This window comes from Lynx canadensis, chromosome C1 (assembly GCF_007474595.2).
Source record: "Lynx canadensis isolate LIC74 chromosome C1, mLynCan4.pri.v2, whole genome shotgun sequence".
In the NCBI taxonomy this organism is placed as follows: domain Eukaryota; kingdom Metazoa; phylum Chordata; class Mammalia; order Carnivora; family Felidae; genus Lynx; species Lynx canadensis.
This window is the reverse complement of record NC_044310.1, coordinates 65102573-65125324: the sequence shown is the minus strand read 5'-3', so window position 1 is coordinate 65125324 and position 22752 is coordinate 65102573. Positions and strand designations below refer to the sequence as shown.

Here is a 22752-nt window from a genome sequence, read left to right as displayed (position 1 = left end):
AGGCGACCGCAACATTCAAGACAAGATGTAAGTGCCTTGGGCCAGATGAGGAGGGCAGAGATGGTGACAAGTTGTTGGATTATGTTCTATTGTGGAGGTAGACCCACCAGGGTTTGCTGATAAAAGGGACATTGGTCACGAAAGACAAAAGTCAAAGGTGATGAGGAAATGTTTTACCCGAGGAGACCAGAGTTCATGAATATAGTATTTCATTATCAAAATCTCAAGTATGCCTGCTACTACCAGTGGCTCTGAGACTTTCTCTTGCCTCTCAGAGAATTCTGGTTAAGTGTTTGAGCCAGTCCAGATGTCTACAGACTCTAGCAAATGTTCTCAGCAGGTAGCTGAAGATGGCCATAGATCACAATTTCTTCTCTTGGACTTACTTATGTTTCCTTCTTAAATGCTTTCAGTAATCTTCGTATTATTTAAGTAGGCATTGAATTAAAGTCCTTGCTTTAGCGTATATGGTACCCTGTTTAATTTTGTGGCTTTGCCTTTATTTCCAGCTCTAATAAACATGAATATCCACACGTTTCCAAGCAAAATGGGAGTTAAATAAACATAACCTACCATTTCTTCCACGGTGGCAGGACCCTTTGATCTCAGGCGAAGTGTCTCCCTTCCAGTACTAATTTTTCCTGCTGAGGACTTTCCAGCTTTTGACCTTGGCTCTATTTCTATAAACATATAATAGATGGAGAAAGGTGTGTATATTCAGAAAGAATTTCAACAGATTTCTATAAATGTAAATGTATTTTCCATCATAAAACTATATACACAATTAGACATTTAATAGAAGATATGTCTTCTTTTTTTTTTTTTAATTTTTTTTTTCAACGTTTTATTTTATTTTTGGGACAGAGAGAGACAGAGCATGAACGGGGGAGGGGCAGAGAGAGAGGGAGACACAGAATCGGAAACAGGCTCCAGGCTCTGAGCCAACAGCCCAGAGCCCGACACGGGGCTTGAACTCATGGACCGCGAGATCGTGACCTGGCTGAAGTCGGACGCTTAACCGACTGCGCCACCCAGGCGCCCCTAGAAGACATGTCTTCTTATAGAATTTCCTAAAAAAAAAAAAAAAAATTTGCCTGCCATTGTTATTCTTATATTCCACATACAGTCTGGTTACAAAAATAAAAGGGAAATATTTTAAATATAGTTGGAAAGCACTAAGAGTTAAAAGGAATAAAAAATAAAACAGTTGGCTTTATTATAATAAAGGGATGTAAGTAACAGGAGAGCAGAGGCAGAAGTTCAGCTGGACTTCATTAAGGTCATGAAGGATTCACGTCTGGATAGAAGAGAGGAGTGGAAGCACTCCTACTGAAGTACCTACCCTCTGCTTGATGCTCTATATACAAAACTCATTTAATACTCATACCAACCTATGATGTAAGTTATAGCCCTCATTTTACAGAAAAGGATATTGGACTCCATAAGGAACAGAGCTGGGATTCAAATCCAGGTCTTGTAACCCCAAGTCTGTATGCTTTCCTCAATGACACTCCAACACCGTACCTCTTGCAAACACAAGGGATATATTCAGAGATGTCATACTGAGAGAAGCAGGATTCTAAAGAGGCTAGGAATAAGTTTCAAGGAAGGAATTCTCCTCAGAAAGTCGGTAAAAGAACAGAGAACAAAAATCCACGGAAAGCCACTGCTTTCCTTAGGCTTGTTGTGTTTTGGTTTTTTGTTTGTTTTTCCTACGCACCAGGAGTCACCCAATACTAAGTAGTAACATAAATGAGTGAAAGGGTAGGGCGGGGACTGAGGATAACTCCAAAGCACATGCCCTATCTAGGCCAATAACTTACTCCAATAACTTACTGCCCTGAGGAAATGTGGGCCCCGCATAGTTGAATCTACTCGTTTGCAAAGAAACTGGATACTCAGTTCTCTATGAAACTCCTGATTTTTAAGTTTTTCCAATTAAGTCAAATCTTTAAAAACAACGTATTAGCAAAAATAAAAGATGTGTGGATCCAATTCCAGTCACAGGCTACCAACTCATAAGTTCACAAATATCCCCAAGTACCCTTGACCAAGGACTCTGTGGCAGCACCAACCGGAGATAACTGAGCTCCAATGAGGAGCCACAGGACAGGCTGGTACATGCAAGTAGGTAGTGAGGGATGTACAAAGCTCTCCAGACAGACATCAAGTGTCCTGCAAATATGCTTTCTTGCTGACATAGAATCTAGAATCATTCCCATCTTCAGCAAGTACTGTTTTGCTATTGGGAATCTACACCAAAGTAATTAAGGATTTTACATATTAATTGTAACTTGTAACCGGGGATAGAATCACCAAAACATAAAACAAGTTTTCTGCTGGGGTGCCTGGGTGGCTCAGTTGGTTAAACGTCCAACTTTGACTCAGGTCATGATCTCACAGTTTGTGAGTTTGAGCCCCGCGTCGGGCTCTATGCTAATAGCTCAGAGCCTGGAGCTTGCTTTGAATTCTGTGTCTCCCTCTCTCAAAAATAAACATTTAAAAAAAAAAAAAAAAAAGCTTTCCTTGGAGAATGAAATTATTTAAAATTATCACACAATAAAGAGACCAGTTCTCATAAGCTGATGACATTAATGCTAATCATCATGACCAGACAGATTCTCCAGCAACCAGAGCTTTATCGGCAAGTCTACTGCATGTGCCTTGCCAGTCATACTGTGCCCTGAGGGAAGAACAAATTAATGGAAGATTTTCAGCACAGAATTTCCAGAAGCGTGCCCAAAGAAAAAGATGAGGTCTGTCATCATCACCACCTCAGAGTGACGTACAGACCTAAAGCACTCAAGACAGTCTCACCTTCAAGATAAACAACCTTACACCACCCACCCCTTCCACACCCCCCACACACACACACGCACGCGTGCACACACACACACACCACACCACTGTGATTTCACTAAGCAACCTACTCAGTATAACCTGTCTCCCCATAAAAATTTCCTATAAGGTGGAAAATGAACTGCCAGCTAACACAGGTGTTTTGGTCTACCACTTAACACACATTTCTAACTAAACTACTACACTAGCATTCTGACTTAACAAGTCTCTTGTAAGTTTGGTCAGCAGGATAGAACCCTGGAAAATTGGACAACTCTAACAACAGTGAAAATAAAAGGTTTCTGAGGTTTACAAAGCTAAGGACCCAGCCTCTGGAGTTTTATCAAGGGACTGTCATCCAGGCTGGAGAAGTCAGCCAGCTTCCCTAGATGATGTCTCTATCTTACCTTGCTCTTAAAGCACCAGTAGCTAGAAAGGAAAATGCACGTAGAATGGAAGGATTTTTTAAGTTTGTTTTTTTTTTAATATTTATTTTGAAAGAGAGAAAGAGAGAGAGCGGAGAAGGGGCAGAAAGAGAAAGAGTCCCACACAGGCTCCATGCTGTCAGCACAGAGCCTAACCTGAGGCTCGATCCCACAAACCATGATATCATGACCTGAGCCGAAATCAAGAGTTGGATGATTAGCCAACTCAGCCACCCAGGTGCCCCTGGAAGGTTTGCTTCTTTAAATGTTTTATTTTTCAAAACAGTTTTAGGTTCAAAACTGAGAAGACAAATTTCCCATATGCCTCCTGCCCCCACATGTGTACAGCTTTCCCTTTTATCACCATTTGCCACCACAGTGATATATTTGGTACAATCAACAGACCTACACATCAACAGACTTGACACATCATTACTTGAGGTCTGTGGTTTACGTTACGGTTCACTCTTGATGTTGTACTTTCTATGGGTTTGGAAAATTTATCCACCATCACAGTAGCATATAATTTTTCTTTTAATTTACATGCAAGTTGGTCAGCATATAGTGCAACAATGTATTCAGGGGTAGATTCCTTAATGCCCCTTACCCACTTATAGCCCATCCCCCTTTCCACCACCCCTCCAGCAACCCTCTGTTTGTTCTCCATATTTATGAGTCTCTTCTGTTTTGTCCCCCTCCCTGGTTTTATATTTTTTGTTTCCCTTCCCTTGTGTTCATCAATTCTGTATCTTAAAGTCCTCATATGATATTTGTCTTTCTCTGACTTTGCTTAACATAACATCTCTAATTCCATCCACATAGTTGCAAATGGCAAGATTTCATTCTTTTTGATTGGCGAGTAATACTCCATTGTGTGTGTTTGTATACATATATATACACATACATATACATATATATGTATATATACACACACACCCCACATCTTCTTTATCCATTCATCTGTCAATGGACATTTGGCCTCTTTCCATACTTTGGCTATTGTTGACAGTGCTGCTATAAAGATGGGGGTGCACGTGTCCCTTTGAAACAGCATACCTGTGTCCCTTGGATAAATACCTAGTAGTGCAATTGCTGGGTCATAGGGAAGTTCTGTTTTTAGCTTTTTGAGGAACCTCCATACTGTTTTCCAGAGTGGCTGCACCAGCTTGCATTCCCACCAGCAGTGCAAAAGAGATCCTCTTTCTCTGCATCCTTGCCAACATCTGTTGTTGCCAAAGTTGTTCATGTTAGCCATTCTGACAGCTGTGAGGTGGTCTCTCATGGTGGTTTTGATTTGTATTTCCCTGATGATGAGTGATGTGGAGCATTTTTTCATGTGTCTGTTGGCCATCTGGATGTCTTCTTTGGAGAAGTGTCTATTCCTGTCTTTTGCCCATTTCTTCACTGGATTATTTGTTTTTTGGGTGTCCAATTGGAGAAGTTCTTTATAGATTTTGGATACTAACCCTTTATCTGATATGTCGTTTGCAAATATCTTCTCCCATTCCGTCGGTTGCCTTTTAGTTTTGCTGACTGTTTCCTTTGCTGTGCAGAAGCTTTTTATTTTGATGAGGTCCCAGTAGTTCATTTTTGCTTTTGTTTCCCTTGCCTCTGGAGACTTGTTGAGTAAGAAGTTGCTGTGGCCAATGTCAAAGAGGGTTTTGCCTGCTTTCTCAAGGATTTTGATGACTTCCTGTCTTACATTGAGGTCTTTCACCCATTTTGAGTTTATTTTGGGGTATGGGTGTAAGAGTAGTCCAGATTCATTTTTCTGCATGTGGCTGTCCAGTTTTCCAGCACCATTCGCTGAAGAGACTGTCTTTATTCCATTGGATATTCTTTCCTGCTTTGTCAAAGATTAGTTGGCCATACATTTCTGGGTCCATTTTTGGGTTCTCTATTCTGTTCCATTGATCTGATTGTCTGTTCTTGCACCAGTACCATACTATCTTGATGATGACAGCTTTGTAATTCAGCTTGAAGTCCAGGATTGTGATGCCTCCTGCTTTGGTTTTCTTTTTCAAGATTGCGTTGGCTATTAGGGATATTTTCTGGTTCCATACAAATTTGAGGATTGTTTGTTCTAGCTCTGTGAGGAATGCTGGTGTCATTTTGATAGGAATTGCATTGAATATGTAGATTGCTTTGGGCAGTATCAACATTTTAACAATACTTGTTCTTCCAATCCAAGAGCATGGAATATTCTTCCATTTTTTTGTGTGTCTTCTTCAATTTCTTTCATAAGCTTTCCATAGTTTTCGGTGTATAGATTTTTCACCTCTTTGGTTAGATTTATTCCTAGGTATTTTATGGGTTTTGGTGAGCATACAATTTTTTTTAATTTTTATTTATTTTTGGCAGAGAGAGTGCAAGCAGAGGAGGGGTAGAGAGAGATGGGGACAGAGGATCCAAAGTGGGCTCTGTGCTGACAGCAGCAAGCCCAATGTGGAGCTCGAACTCACAAACCGTGAGATCACAACCTGAGCTGAAGTCAGACGTTCAGGTGACTGAGCCACCCAGTTGCTCCAGTAGCATGTAATCATTGTCCTAAAAATCCTTTGTGCTCTGCCAATTCACCCCAGTTTTTTTTAAGTCATTATTTGTCAAACCATCCTTCTCCATGAGGGTAGTTATCTCAAAACCAACCACTCGGTGGCACCAAATATTAAATTTTAAGTTCTGGCTTGGACCAACCTCCCGAAAGGCAGCTTTTACAGCTGAGGAAACAGAAGCCATGTTTCTCTATGATCCTATGATTCAGGGACGTAAATCACCAGTTCATACATGAAAACAGGATGGTCCTGTTTACCCGCAGGAGAAAAAAACAAGTTCTGTCCTTCTGTGCTGAATGTTTTGAAGACTGTGAAAGTTTCTCGTCTGGCCTACTTTTGGCAAGCCGGCCTAAGCATGTCTAACTAACGAGGCCAAACCCTAAGTCAGTTACTTCACACTTCCCATGAACAAGTGTACATGAGACCTCTCTTGGGGCTGAGTTCAGAGAGAGACGCAGTTCGTCCAGGAGACACTAGTAGCCAGCCTGCAGCTGGCTGGATTTGCTAGATTCAGGGCTCCTCACTCCTGTGAAGCATACAGACTACCCACCTGCTGCAGATGACGTAGACCACAGGACACACACAGCTGTGGTTACACAGCTGCTCCCATAGTTGAGGGGGAGGTCACCAAGAAGCAGTCACACTTGTTCCCAAGCCCATTTTGTGGCAATTGTATCTGTTACTCTAATTATGTAATTTAATTTAAAAGTACATGCACTGATGAAGTAAGTATGAACCAAGGAGTTATTGTCAGGAAAAGTAGGTTAACAGCTTTGGAAAGATTCCATGAGGGCAGATGCAAAAAAAAAAAAAAAAAAATAGATGTAAGCAAGACAACACTAGGAGATTAGGAAAAATATTTTTAAACATCCAGCATTTCGGGGCGCCTGCATGGCTCAGTCGGTTGAGCATCCGACTTCAGCTCAGGTCACGATCTCATGTTCCATGAGTTCGAGCCCCGCGTCGGGCTCTGGGCTGATGGCTTGGAGCCTGGAGCCTGCTTCCGGTTCTGTGCCTCCCTCTCTCTCTGCCCTTCCCCTGTTCATGCTCTGTCTCTCTCTGTCTCAAAATAAATAAACGTTAAAAAAAAAAATTTTTTTTTAAATAAAAAATAAAAAAAAATAAAATAAACATCCAGCATTTCACATATCTAGTTTTTTAAAATGAAACAGAACCCACAGATATGCATGAAGATTGTAATTATGTAAGACCTCACAGAACTCCAATCTGTGTCCTCTACTCAAAGGGATTTTTACATAAAAAAAAAAACAGTAAAATGATGTATACATTTTTAAATAAGATATTTATAGACACTAGTATTATTCTTTATGATACCCCATTTTAATGGGCATTTTCAATAATTAGCCCACCCTCCAGTCTCTGCTATACCATGAAGTGGAGGAATGAGGAAGCAGAGAAGACAGATGTCTACCTCTAGTTTGACCCTGACCTCTAGAGAAATAAGAGACTGACGAAAACTATAGCCCTGTTTTCAGGAGGGGCACATATAACATGGCTTAGATCCCCAACTGACACAGAGTGACAAGGTGGTGAAATGGGCATTCTCCTCACATCTGCAGAACAAGGTCCTGTTCTGGTCCCATGAGGGCTCTAGTTGGCCTACAGTATGGATCATCACTTTCATAAGGAAGACCAAAGCCAGGATTTCAACAGGAGATGGGTACAGACAGACACAGCTACATCTAACACTTACTCAGTGAACAAGGTAGAGTTCAGACTCAGAAAACCTGAGTTCAAATCCCAGCTCTTCTGTTCACAGGGAACAAGTCCTCATCCATAAAAGACCACCACCTAAATATGGTGTTGTTTTAAGCATTCACACAGCTAATGTATAATACTTGGCCAGCCCAGTGGCCTGGCTCATATCATAGAAGGTTTCTGCTGGTACATTTCAACCTGGGGAGGAGAAATCTCTTCCCAAAACTCTCTCCCCATCAGAAACACCTGCATTGGTTTTCTGACAGTATTCAGAGACTTGTCACTTCAAATAGAGGTCTCCTTTTTATTCTATTTAATCTTTTCCATAAAACTATGATTTTCCCCCCTTCAATTTACAGGAGCGTGGAAATAACACATGACCCTCCCTCCCATTGTTCCACTCAGATTCTCCAAAGTGGCTGAGTTTAAACCCAACCTCTCATGGAGGCATTCAGCAGTGGAGGCCCTCCAGTATCCATTCCATTGGTTGCCTTCTCAGTACCCAGCGATCATTTGAGGGTCACTGTGGTTCAGAGGAAGCTGACTGCTCTCAGCTTCAGGGATGGGCCAACCTATCCAATTCCCTTCAATCACAAGTGACTGTTTCAGAGATGATGATGTGACCAAAGTCAGTTAAGGCAGAATGAATCTAAGGACTTTTGCTAGAAATTCTGAGACAAGGACATGCGCCTTTTCTATTCTGCAATGAATAAGGAAGCACACAGTCTCAGTAGTTGCTGACCTCCATCTGGGGACAGAATGTGGAGCTAACCTTAAGATAATATAGGAATAATGAAGCTGATGCCTCGGGCAGCAGAGAAGAAAGAGCAAGAAACTGGGTCCTGATCACACCGTACAGCCCCTACACAGAGCTTTGCTAATGCCAGCACCCCTCATGGACAGTTGATTTATAAGATGCCCTTTTCTGCACAAGTCAGTTTGGTAAGGTTTTCCACTGTTGCCAACTGAAAGAGATCTCACAATACAGAATTCTGTCTAAGCAGTGAAGCAATTTCTAAAAAGGCCTTCCAATGCTTGGACATACACAAATAGACCTGTCTATAAACAGTTCAAGAGCTCCCTACCCTATTCCCACCCCTAACACACACATGTCTGCACACACACTTCTCAGAACAGCTGACATAAAATCTAGCTTGTGTTCCAAAATATAAAAATTTAACTGTACATTCCCTTTTTCCATGTGCTCTTCCTCTCACCAACATTTCTCAGACTCCTTTAGAATAGCCATGAGTTTTTGTTTTTTAAATTCAGCTGGTAGGGTGCTGGGGTACATTTAAAAAAGACAAGTTGGGGCACCTAGATGGCTCCATTGGTTGAGCATCCAACTCTTGATTTCAGCTCAGGTCATGATCCCAGGGTCGTGGGATGGAGCCCCACACTGGGCTCTGCAGTGAGTGTGGAGCCTGCTTGGGATTCTCTCCCTCGCCCTCTGCCCCTCTCCCCAGCTTGTGCTCACTCTCTAAAAAAAAAATAAACATTTTTTTAAAAAGACAAAAAGACAAGTGGATGCCACATGCACAAGGCATCATTGTCTACTGGATCAAAGGAGCTGGCAACAATGAACCAACACCACAAAACACGCACACACACACACACAGTTGCTCTTAACTGTTCCTTTGAGGAGACTATACAGTGCATGATAAGTGTGGGAAACGGAGTAACTGTACCTGAAATCTTATTCTTTAGTTAAGATGTCATTTGAGGGTGCCTGGCTGGTTCAGTAGTTAAGCATCTGACCTGGCTCAGGTCATGATCTCACAACTCTTGAGTTCAAGCCCTGCTCGAGCTCCCCACCGCGGTCATAAGCTCCAGGCCCAGGTGAGCCCTGCTTCTCTCTCTCAGCCCCTCACTCACTTGTGCCCTCTCTCAAAATAAAAAATAAAAAGACATCATTTGAGAAAAACTCAGCTCTATTTTGAGAACTCCTTGAAATTACAGGCAAAAGTTAATGCACGCCTTGAAGAAAGTTTGTAGCTTTAATACAGGGGGGACTGTGTTACAAAAAAGATTATAAACCTCTGGACTCCAATGGGAGGGAAAAAAATTTTTTAAGTGCTGGATAAAATATTTTTACCCTTTTAAACTTATTTATTCCACAGCATGATTTTATCAGAGAATTCAAAAAATCAAGAGGTATCCTTCACTTTTATTATTGGTTTACTACATATTTTCTACTAGTCTTCGAAAAGGTATGAAAAGTGTTACAAAAACAATCTTAACAGTTTAAAGAAGTGATACAATGGAATATTCTATATTTCTAACACAGAACTATTTATAATATTAAAGAAAATGGTTTAAAATGAGAATACTCAGGGGAGCCTGGGCAGCTCAGTAGGTTGTGTCCAACTGCAGCTCAGGTCATGATCTCACAGTTCATGAGTTCGAGCCCCACATCGGGTTCTGTGCTAACAGCTTGGAGTCTGAAGCCTGCTTTGGATTCTGTGTGTGTGTGTGTGTGCGTGCACACGCTCTCTCTCTCTCTCTCTCTATCTCTCTCTCTCTCTCTCTGCCCCTCCCCCACTCACACTCTGTCTCCTTCTTTCGAAAATAAATTTCAAAAAAAATTTTTAATGAGAATAATCATATAGTTAAAAATTATGAAGCCACTAAGTAGAATGACTCAGTTTCTCTACTTCTTAGCCTAGAAATGCTAGCCTCTTTTTCCAAATAATTGTTTTCTGGCTATAAAAGTTAGTATATTAATTTTATATTAAAAATGCAAAGAACACAAGAAGCCTAAAGAAAGAAGTCACTCATAAACTCACCACCTAAAAAACTATTAAGTTTCAATATACATATGCTGTAAGTCATTTTCCTTAGTTGTTACAGGAGCCCCTGAGTGGCTCAGTCAGCAGACTGTCCAACTCTTGATTTCGGCTCAGGCCATCTCACACATAGCCTGCAGCGGGCTGGGCTGACTGCGGGGAGGCTGCTTGGGATTCTCGGTCTCTGTCTCTCTCTCTCTCTCACTCTATCTCTGCCCCTCCCCAGCTCACACTCTCTCTCAAATAAACATTAAAAAAAAAAAAGTTTTACAGAAATAGGATATTACCACACATTGTTTTGTAGTCTGCCTTTTCACTTAATACATCATTAATCATTTTCCATACACAAAAGAAATAATCTCCTTAACTTATTTTGAAAACATACTCTTACCACAATTTTGAGCACAATCTGTTATATAATTATAGGATAATGGATCTGACAACTCCCATTGTAAAAATACTCTCACAGAATGTGTGTTGGTATAATTGCTGTTTTTCTAATAAGTTACTTTTTTTTTTAATTTTTTTTTTCAACGTTTATTTATTTTTGGGACAGAGAGAGACAGAGTATGAATGGGGGAGGGGCAGAGAGGGAGACACAGAATCGGAAACAGGCTCCAGGCTCTGAGCCATCAGCCCAGAGCCTGACGCGGGGCTCGAACTCACGGACCACGAGATCGTGACCTGGCCGAAGTCGGACGCTTAACCGACTGCGCCACCCAAGTGCCCCAGTTACTTTTTTTATTAAAAGAAATTTTTAAGTTTATTTATTTTGAGAGAGAGAGTGGGGGAGAAACAGCCGATAGAGAAAGAAAGAAAATCCCAAGCAGGTTCTATGCCATCAGCACAGAGCCCGATGTGGGGCTTAAACTCACGAACTGTGAGATTGTGACCTAAGCTAAAACCAGAGTCGGGTGCTTAACCGACTGAGCCACCCAGGCACCACTCTAATAAATTACATTATATTCATACTGTGCAGCCATATTAAGGAAGCCACTTACATTTTAGCATTTTTGCCCCCTTCCTCCTACAGTGCTAGGACTAAGCTTAAGAACAGTTGAAAACTTAATCTTTTATTCACGGTTATTAATTCCAAGTGTTCCTGAAACATTATAGTTCTAAGAAACCAATCTCTGTTTAAAGTAAGTGACTCGGGATTACAAAGTTCTTAATACTATAGATTGTAATTTCACTTTTCCCAATTAAAAATGTCAGCATTTAATAAATTTTCTTTTAAGGAGAGTTTACAACTACAAGAAAAGAGTGTGTATTTAGCTTGGGTCTTTATCCAGCTAAGTCTTACGCTGAAAACGCATTTATCAGTTACACTCAGTATTCAACACATCTGCCACACCCCACAAAAGAGAATTTGGCTCTTTATTTATCTTCTCCCATAGTATCTTAGTGGCAAATGCCAAACCAACATCCAGCTAGATAGAAGGGCAGAACAAATTCTGTGACATAAAAAGATGATTAAGCGGCATGTTCTACCCCCTAAATTTATCATGGTGAAGACCTTAAGCCTTGGCCTGTGTATACACACACACACACACACACACACACACACATATATATAATACATGTATATACATATGTATGTATATACGTATACACATATATACATACACACACACGAGTGCCACTGTCAGATAAAATGCAAAATATCTAAAACTGAACATCTCTCCCTAACTTTCCCTCAAACCAATTCTACATCCAAACTGCCTCATTTCCAGTCATCACTCTTATTACACAGGCTCCAAGGATAGACATCTTGGGAGTGACATTTGTTTCTTCTGAACTTTCTCTTCTCTCTTCTCCTTTAAGCAGCATCAATCCAACTCCTGACAACCATGTTGGCCTTGGCAATATTACTCAGGCTTCTTTCTCTCCTTCAAATCCCTACTGCTGCCCCTAATCCCAGCCCTTATTTACTCCCAGACTGCTGCTGCAGCCTCCTATACAGTTTCTTCTCTATAAAATCCAGCCACATTGATTTTCAGGCTTAAATCCCCAAAATCTATTTCATGTCATTCTTCAGTTCTAATACCTAAAGGACTCCCTCTCTCCCTCAAAAACAAGCTCAGATTCCCCACCTCGTTTTTGGAGCTCTTCTTATAATAACCCAGAACTGCTTCTGCAGCCTGATTTGCTGCAGTTCCTACAAGCCCAGGCTCTTCACTGTTCTCAACACTTCCCACAGAAAACCCTGTCTATACTTTTCCTCCCATCTACCGAGTTCAAATGCAAATCTTCCCTAGGAAGATTTCACCTACCTACCTTTCCCTTCTCTGAACATCAATTTAAATTTCTGAAGCGGATTTAAAATTTTACTCCACAATTTTGGGTATAAGAAAGGTCAGATTGAACAGGATTCGGAGCCCCTCATTCCAGAGGCTTGGTGAGAAACCGAGCCTTAGCTTTGTTTTTGAAGTCTCTCTTCCCTCTCTGAGCATCAAGAGGGCTGCGAATGGGCTCAGTCCAACAAAAACCCTACAGTCTGAAACTATGTCCGAGTCAGTGTGTCCACTTGTAGCCTAAGCCCAGGACACAGGGCAATCTTGACCTCAAGCCCGCAAGGCTACAGTTTTGTTCTTTGGAAGGTTCTTTTGTTTTTGTTTTTAGATAGTGAGCACACAAGCAGGAGGGACAGAGGGGGACGATGGATCTGAAGCAGGCTCTCCGCTGACAGTAGCAAGCCCGATGAGGGGCTTGAACTCACCAACCGCAGAATTATGCCCCGAGCCAAAGCTGGATTTTCAACCAGCCGAGCCACCACCTAGGTGCCTCACAAGGCCACAGTTCTTAAGTCTCTAACATCCTATGGAACTCTATCGGGCATCCTGTCACCTCTTACGGGGAGTTACATGGAAATAGGACCCTGGTCCCCGATTCTGGTGGAACCTACCAAAAACCATGGCTTTCTCTTTGGGGAAGTTCCTTCCCAATCTTACCATTTCTCCCAGCCCCCATCACTCTCGAAGCTTTAGAACCCTTCCCAGTCATGGACAGTCAGCTCTCAGCCGAACTGCACTTTAAACGTTTTTCTAGCACATACCCTGGCTTGTGTTGTATTCTAGAAAGGCAGTAACATCCAATGTTAATACAAGCCTCAGGAGCAAACAGGAATGGAGTACTGTACTTGCACTTCCCATCCACCGTTGGGTGACCTCAGCAAGGTATTTAACTGCCCAAAGTCTCAGTTTACTTATCTGAAAAACTCTCTCAGGAATGGCATGATGATTAAATCAGGCCATAACAGTCCTATTAGTAATGACTTACATTTATGTAGCACTATGTGCCAAGCACTATTCTAAGTACTTTACATATATTAACTCATCTAATCTCACAAGGCTTTATAGATAAGTAAACAGGAACAGAGGGAGTACATGGTCCAAAATCACACAGATAACAAGCAGCAGAGATAGGAATTAAACCCAAGCAATTTGTCTCAGTCTATGCTCTTTATTGCTTCCTATAAGCCTTCAATAAATGGTACCTTACTGCTATTAATAGAATTACTTGATTCTTAATATATCTGCCTCCTATAAATTGGAAGCTCCTTGAGGACAGCAAAAATACAGACGTATCTGCAACAGTTGTTAGAAAGCTGGCTCTGAAGGCTCACTGCATGGGTTAGAAGGCTGCCTCCATCACTCACTAGTCTAAAACCTTGGACAAACTGCTTCATCTTCTAGCATGGTTGAAAGGATTAAGTGATTTCCAACATGAAAGTACTTAGGAAAGTGAATGGCAGGCAGCTACTATAAGGACATACAGATATATCTCATTGATAGGAGATAGGATATCATCGTCGGTCTTTTCGAGATCTGGAACCGTGCCAGAGTTCCCAACAAATAACGTGCTAATCACCAACTCATCTCCATTACTTTTCAAGTTTCACATGTGTTTGTCTTGTTCCTAAAATCACCCCTTACAGAAAGGTTCCACCTTCATAATAATAGTAATAAAACTTATATTGAATACTTACTAGGTGTCAGGGACTGTTCTGTTCTTTTTTCATGTATTTAATCATTTAACCCTCGCAGTGGCCTGATAGGATAAATACTATTATCATTTTCACTTTTTGTATGAAGAAACCAAGTCACAAAGTTTAATCCAATGCCACATGATCACACAGTCCAAACGTGACAGTTGATATACTTAATTACTTGTACTTTCTCTTCAGTAACTTTTATCATATTCCCCAGTATGTTTTGTAGAACTCAGTATACATGAAAAGGCACTAAAAGCATTTGTTGGTTGAAACTTTTTCACTAGAAATAGCATGAAAAATAGACATTTCAAACACTTAAAAAATACTATCTAAAAAGTCATCTAAAACTTAAAAGCCAAAGTTTCTGTCTTAATATCAAATAGACTTAGTCTTTGAAAAGGAGCACATCAGTGAAGCTGAATCACACAGATGAGGTCCGAGTTTTCCAGCTGTGAATGACTCAAAGGACTCAGACGTACTTCACATACTGAACATCCTATTCTGATAGACACATAGCACAGAAATGAAGCCTCTAAAAGAAGACATAGCCCAGAGATCTGTTACAAAATCTAACCCCAAAGCAAAGACTATTAATGCTTTAGGAGGTACACTTTTTCTTTTAACTCCCTTTCTGATTTTGAAAACAATTTACATAAAACACTTCAGGCCTTCTTCCACAAACATCTTTCCATAAAGGGCAACAATTACAAATTAAAGAACTTCTCTGGGATACATAGAGAATCATCCAAGTAAAACAACCAAAGTTTCAGAGATTTAACAGTTATTTTTCTGCAGTTAAAAGGCCGCACAGGAAACAAACCAGTTGAACTAGTCTAGTCTTAGAGCCAGCTAAATGGAAGAGTGGGTTTTCACAGTCTTGGGAAAGTCTAGGTTTACAGGGCAAACCCTGCAATGTTGAGCTCATTGTGGAGACATGTTCCTTTTCATTGGCAAAAAGGGAAAGGAAGTGAGCCATGCCCTAAAAAAAATATCACTAGAGACATTCCACCCGATACTTGATAAGGACTGGGAAGGCTGCCATCAACTCATGGCTAGAAGGAGAAAAATTTGGATCAGAAAGCAGCTGACCAGGAGAAACCATGTTAGGTATGGGAAAGATTTCTCAAGCTACAAATTTTTAACAAGGGAATCATTTAAACCAGTGGCTTCCATTTTTATCATTTTTTTGCTATGACCCACAGTGACAAATACACATATCATAACACAATTACAAATATATACATAATTGAAACACAAATATACAAAACATAACTGACACGTACAGTGTAACCTACCCTTACTAGGCACAAAGCACTATGAAGTTTCCGATTCTATTCTACTTTGTGTTTTGGGGTTTTTTTTTTATAATGTTTATTTTTGAAAGAGACAGACCAAGATAGAAAATGAGCAGGGGAGTGGCAAATGGAAGAGGACAGAGAATCCAAAGCAGGCTCTGCTCTAACAGCAGAGAACCCAATGCAGGACTCAAACTCACAAACCGTGAGAGCATGACCTGAGTCGAAGTCAGACACTTGACAGACTGAGCCACCCAGGTGCCCCTACTTGGTGTTTTAAACACACTGGTTGAGATCCACTGGATGAACAGTGATTTAAACTCTGATCAACACAGGAGAATCTGAGGGTGTGTCTTAAAATAGCCTTTAGCTCCCCCTCAGAGCCCCACCGCCAACTCAGGAAAAGCTGCAGTGGAGCATCTGCTCTTGGGACAAGTACTGGGCTCTTGAGTGCTTGGGGAAAGGGCATCCAAAAGCTGTCTCCTCCAGGTCTGGCCATTCCTCACTGTGCTGGCCCCTCCTCTCTCTACTCAGGAAAGGCTGGGCTTCCCCCACAGCTCTAGGTTTGATCTTTTTCTCTTACTCCTCTGAGTGATGGGATTTCCACAGCTTGAAATTACTCCTAAATCCCATCCCCGAAGCTCCAGTTCTCGACACCTGTCTACCTCTTACACATTGCCAACTAAATTTTCCCACAAGTTTCAAATTCCTCAGGCCCAAAATTATACTGTAAGTACAGTCTCTCTTCCCTATCTTCTCACCCAAATCTGTTTCTCTTCGTTTTCCTCATCTTAAAGAATGGCACTACAATCCCTCACCCAAGCCACATCTGTGGGTCATCATTTGCAATATCTTTTACCTCTACAATGAGTTGCCAATTCTACCTTCTTAATATTCACTAGTACACAGATAAATGTTTAACCATCAGCTCTCCAAGCTTAAAAAAAAAAAAAAAAAAAGTCCTGACTTGCAGCACTTTTCTATGTCTGTGATGTAAATGATGTCACTAAATGTGGAGTTTGGAAGAGATGTGCACAAATGGCTCCAGCACGCCACTGTCTATTCCTCGGAACCATTTCTCATCTCCATACCTACCGGTACTACCTTAATTCAGGATTTCGCCTTCTCTCTCTGCAACCTACACAATAGAATCTTCATGGATTTCGTTGACCACTATCTCATAAACCACCCCCGCTTTGACACAGTCTCCAAACTGTCTAAAAGCCAAGTCTCATCATGTCACTCTCCTGCTTAAGCCCCTTCATTGCCCACTCTTTATCTTCACATATAAGGGTCTTGATTATTTGGTCTCTACTGACCCTTGAGCTTCGTCTCTTGCCACACAACCACCTATAACCTCTATTGGAATCACACTGACATACATGCTTATTCCCAAACATAGGATTCTGCCCCATGCCTCCGCACCCTTATTGTATTCTCACTCCCTGGGACAACCTTTCCTAATTTGTTTACTGAGCACACCTCTTTTAAGATTCAGCTCAAATCCTTTCTCCAGAAAGCTTTTCCTCAACTCCTAGGTAGACCTGATGTCTCCCACTTTTATGCCTCCAATACATGTTAGCACCTCTAACACTCTATTGGATTTCTTTCTTTTCATATCCATCTCTTCCTACTAGATCTGAGCTTCTTAAAGGCAAGAATTAGATCTTATTCACAGACAGACCAAGCAGGTAATATCGTGATGGAATACAGTGGACTCTCAAGAAACTATATCAGCGATTAATATCCTAAGACCAACATGTACTAACTGATCAAACATCTATTGAATGAAAACATCAGGATGTTCTTGCCATATACCCAAGGCCAAAGGACAGCTAAGATACCCCACCTGTACCTTCTAGATTACTAGGGAGCCCATACTGCTATAGTCAAAGAATTTGCACTGCAATTTTTTTTTTAAGCCTATTGGCTTCTGTGTTAGTTTCCTAGGGCAAGTACAAAAGACCACCTATCTTAAACATAAGAAATCATTTTCTCAGTTCTAGAAAAGTCCGAGATCAAGCCAACACCAAGGTTGCTTTCTTCTAAGACCACTCTTCTTGACTTGTAGAGATCTTCGTGGTCACATGGCATTCTCTATGTGTATTTATGTCCAAATTTCCTCTTCTTATACCAGTCATATTGGATCAGGGCTCACCCTAATGATCTCATTTTAATTTAATTACCTCCTTAAAGACCTTATCTCAAAATACAGTTACATTTTGAGGTAGTGGAGATTAGGATTTCAACACATGAATTTTAGGGGGCAAAATTCACTGAATAACAGCCTCCTGCTAAACTGTGAACTCCTCAAAAGGTAAGAACTATAGCCTTCTTTCTTAGTATCCACTGTGCCTAATGGAGTTCCCAGAACACAGCAGATTCTTAAGTTATCTGTGGGAGACGATAAATGAAAAATCTTCTCAGAAGTATAGTCCAAATCTGGATTGTTGTCCTTTCCAAATCTGGTGACCAGCACTAAGAATGTCGCTTTCACCCTTTCCCTAAAAGAAAGCTTGATGCAGGGTGCCTGTCTGGCTCAGTTGGTAGAGCATGAGACTCCTGATCTCAGGGTGTTAAATTTGAGCAAGCCTCATGCTGGGTGTAAAGATTACTTAAAAATTAAAAAAAAAAAAATCCTTAAGACCAGACATGCAAAGCCAATTGACAATATCCTGCCTCCCTCCACATCCATTCTTTTTTTTTTTTTTAATTTTTTTTTTTTCCAACGTTTATTTATTTTTGGGACAGAGAAAGACAGAGCATGAACGGGGGAGGGGCAGAGAGAGAGGGAGACACAGAATCGGAAACAGACTCCAGGCTCTGAGCCATCAGCCCAGAGCCTGACGCGGGGCTCGAACTCACGGACCGCGAGATCGTGACCTGGCTGAAGTCGGACGCTTAACCGACTGCACCACCCAGGCGCCCCACCATTCTTTTTTTTAAGTAGGCTTCACGCCCAGCCTGGAGCCAACACAGGGCCTGAATTCACGACCCTGAGATCGAGATCTGAGCTGAGATCAAGAGTCAAATGCTTTACAGACTGAGCCACCCAGGCACCCCCCTCCATATCCATTCTACACACCCAGCCTCATAGTATCATGCATGGGTACGGTCAGATTCAAAGTCAAGAGAACACCAACACACTCCACTAAACAAGGTAATAACTTAGGAGAAACGGCAAAATGAACATCTGCTACTTTTTCCTACCCAAAAGGAAACCTCTCCCTCCTGTCCTGCATGATTTTGGTGGGCCTACTGATCATGTAACACTGCCTTCTTCACCATCAAGATGGAACATGACTTAATCAGTGTCCCTCCCTCTCTGAGGAATCTGAATCCTCAGTGGAGAAACATGAAGATAGGAAATACCTAAAGGGAGTTAATTCAGTGCCATGAAAGGTGCCTGGTTCAAACATCCCTGAAATGGCCTTAGCTCCCGACCTTCCCAAGGCTTGACTGACACAGTCTGTTTCTGAGACCTGATAGTCTTCTAAAAAAAACAAACAAAATGGGTTTTCAATAAACTAGGAAGTGTTTATTCTGTAGCTCTCAAAGAATCTTGGCATATATAATGGCCCCCAGAAGTGGAATGTGGTGGACCTATGAAAATGGGAGCAGGCTGTAAGGATTCCTCCATCCATGTCTGAAAGTTGCATTAATCATCTTTATTACACCATTGCAAAGCAGCCAACTGCACTCTTCCTCCTTGCATTCTGGAACCCAGTCCACATGCCTCCCCAGGCTAAATCTTTAGGGAAGTTGGTAGGCAAACGTCAAAATACTAGAGTGTATGGCTATTTCGACAGCTTTCAGTACAATCCTAGAAATGACTTCACTTCAGCCTAGGCAGCCTATCTGATCACAGAGATGAAAACGTTCTGCCTCACCTACACTGACCTTTTCTTCTGTGGGAATCCAAGACAACAAAGTCAGATAATCATGAAGGGCAATGAATTTGAATCAATCCATCAATGACAATGCTATAAGATCCAGGATAGAAGGAAACAGCAAAAAATAAGATCAGAACCAAGAGAACTGGGGGAAGCTAGATCCCCTAAGTACCTCTTGATGTATACTCCCTTCTGGGAAAAGCACCAAGCACTGGGATGAAGTCAAAGAAAAGAAACAACTACTACTGCCTTTATCCCAGAGGCAAAAAGCAGCAAAATTAAAGGCTGAAGGACAGACAGAGTAGCAAGGCCTATTTCTCAGAGAAAAACCCCCAGGCTATGGCCCAAAGTCAAGTACCAACCCAGAGGAGATAATGCATATTGATCAGCAGATCTAAGTAGAGTTAAGCTGCCACAGTAACTTTGGAAAATAAAACCTATCATTACTCCAAAATCAATTTCTACATGTCCTAACAACATGTCCTAACCACAGCACCACCAGAATTTGGGATACAGAAATAATATACCCCCACTAGGAAAATCCTACCCAGTGTCCTCAAATGTGTACACGGAATTCATAGGAGCAATAGAGAGCAGGTTCAATAGTAGCTAGCACATAAGGCAGTGTGGGGGTTTATCCATCTATACATGTGTCTCCGGTATTGAAAGGGAAAAAAATCTAATCATGGAGCAATAATAGCTAAATACAATGACCTCTGTAACATCCAAGACTAATATCAACCAAGCATCCAAGTTAATGTATATCAGCAACTTTCTACAAAGATACAGGGACCACAAGATTTCAATGCAGACAATAGGTAAAAATAGAGATTAATTCTGAAAAACAGATTATGTGCTAGAGACAAATGTAGGAAAAATTATATTCCTTGAGTTGTACTAAGAGAAGAACTGATTTATGAAAAGTCTAAATCAAATCAAACTGCTTATATCCAATCAGTTTATAGGTTATGATCTGGGGAACTGGGTAGCAAACAAAGCCAGTTCACAAGGAGGTAGACAGAAACCTGAGTGTGCCCACCTTCCTCTGTGACAAGTGTACTCAGAAGCTTGGTTGCACACCACACAGAATCACAGTATCGATAGCATGGTCTCCTAGGATGGTCCTTCCAGGAGCAGCACTGGAATAAGGGATTCTTTCCCCCCATCCCCAATGTTTGTTTGTTTAAGTTATTTTAATTCCAGTATAGTTAACATACAGTGTTATATTAGTTTCAGGTATACAATATAGTGGTTCACTAATTCTGTACATTGCTCAGTGCAAGGCATTCTTTTCTTACATCTATGTAACCCCACTCCCACAAGTAATATAACCTACACCATATTTCTATTAAATGGCACAGAATCGCTTGGAAGCAGAGAAGAATTTCCACTTCCATATGGATAGTATCTGTCGCTTACTTGTTAAGGGAGGGGAAATGTAATTCCCCAGACCCACTGCATTCTCCCATCACTTTTATTTACTGCCCTGAGAAAATATCCATTAGAAACAAACTATAAGGAATATTTATGTTCTGTGAGCAAAGGGAAAAACAGAAGTTGGGTGGGGTCATGGATGAGTAAGGGCAGCCTAGAATGATTCTGCTAAAGATATTTCAACACTGATGAACACCAGAGGCCGTCATTTGGCTTATTAAAATAGTGCTGGATAGTCAGGAGAAGCTGGCACATTTTCCTGTAGATGAGATAGCCCTAGGGGTTTGACAGTTGGAACACAGCTGCCATGGCTAAAACCAAGCAACTACAGATGTCACACCAAAGTGGAAGTAATTTCATACCATCCCATGCTGCCAAATTCAAAATGCTAATGGCGAAAAAGTATTGAAGGAAGTCTTTAAAATAGACTAGATAACTATTTTAAATACCAATTCTATGTGTAACTAAAAGTTTTTGCTGTTAAGGTCCACGAACAATAGTTATGGCTTAGATAGCCCAGTCAAAAATTTTACTCCTCAGCAAGATGAATGTATTACAATGCGCCGTTCTTGGAGTCTGGAACAGCCACAAACTCATTCGACATCAGACTTTGTAACTCCAAAGGTCTTTGAGAAAATGTCCTTTTAGGCAATTCTTTCTCCTTGAATAGTTGTTTCCCTTATAAGTAGTGCTCTCATTCTCTATATCCTTAATGGATATACTAAATCACATGGCACCACATCTCAGTGCTCACTACCCTTAGAGAGACAAGCCAGGGAAGGGAACACTTCACACACATACACACACCCAAACTTACCAAATGCCTTCTTAGGTTCTATTAACTTCAAGGTAAAGGGTTCATCTTTTTTTAATTCCTTTAACTTTTTAGCAACATCATAGTGACGCCACCCAATGATATCTTCTCCATTTATGGATTCAATATGATCCCCCACACAGATGGTTTTAATGGAGTCAATTAGGCTACCATCTTTAATTCTCTGAAAGAAAATTAAGGATAACACTTAATACAAAATAGAACTGTATAACATTCCTTTTTATGCCCCCGAGACATTATATGTATTGACATATTCACAATGCAGCTTAATGCTCAGTTAAAGATAAAGACCAGGCAACAAAGGACAACCACCATGCGTCATTCAGAACTCTGCTCCATCAGTCATCATACCTCCTTCAAGAAACTTCTCCTCAAATCCTCTGGGTTACTCCCCTAAGAATCGTTAAGGTGTTACTCTCCTGCTTCTATAGTAGGTGTTGTTACATGTGCTGAGCTCTAAACTAAGCACTTTACATTTGCCATCTCATTTAATTTCAACAACCTTTAGGAGACCCTCAGACCATAGACTGAAAAATTGAAGCTTGGAAAGATCTGTTCCAAAAAATAGGAAGGGAAGGAAAACTTCCAGACTCATTCTATGAAACCAGCATTACTTTGATTCCCAAACCAAAGACCCAGCAAAAAAAGAGAACTATAGGCCAGTATCCCTGATGAATATGGATGTAAAAATTCTCAACAAGATACTAGCAAATCGAATTCAACAGCATATAAAAAGAATTATTCACCATGATCAAGTGGGATTCATTCCTGGGCTGCAGGGCTAGTTCAATATTCACAAATCAATGTGATACATCACATTAATAAAAGAAAAGATTAAGAACCATATGGTCCTGTCAATCGATGTAGAAAAAGCATTTGACAAAAGTCAGCATCCTTTCTTAATAAAAACCCTTGAGAAAGTTGGGATAGAAGGAACATACTTAAACATCATAAAAGCCATTTATGAAAAGCCCACAGCTA

The 22752-nt window shown here is 40.9% G+C and overlaps 1 protein-coding gene across 1 annotated transcript in view; it reads right to left on the bottom strand.

The window, feature by feature from the left end:
* Positions 1 to 22752, bottom strand: part of GIPC2 (GIPC PDZ domain containing family member 2) — an 82720-nt gene that overhangs the window by 19726 nt on the left and 40242 nt on the right. The window contains exons 3-4 of the mRNA XM_030327662.1: positions 21754 to 21934; positions 574 to 680 (exon numbers count right to left, since the gene is read on the bottom strand). Coding sequence (XP_030183522.1) covers positions 574 to 680; positions 21754 to 21934 — 288 coding nt within the window. The remainder of the gene's footprint in view (positions 1 to 573; positions 681 to 21753; positions 21935 to 22752) is intronic.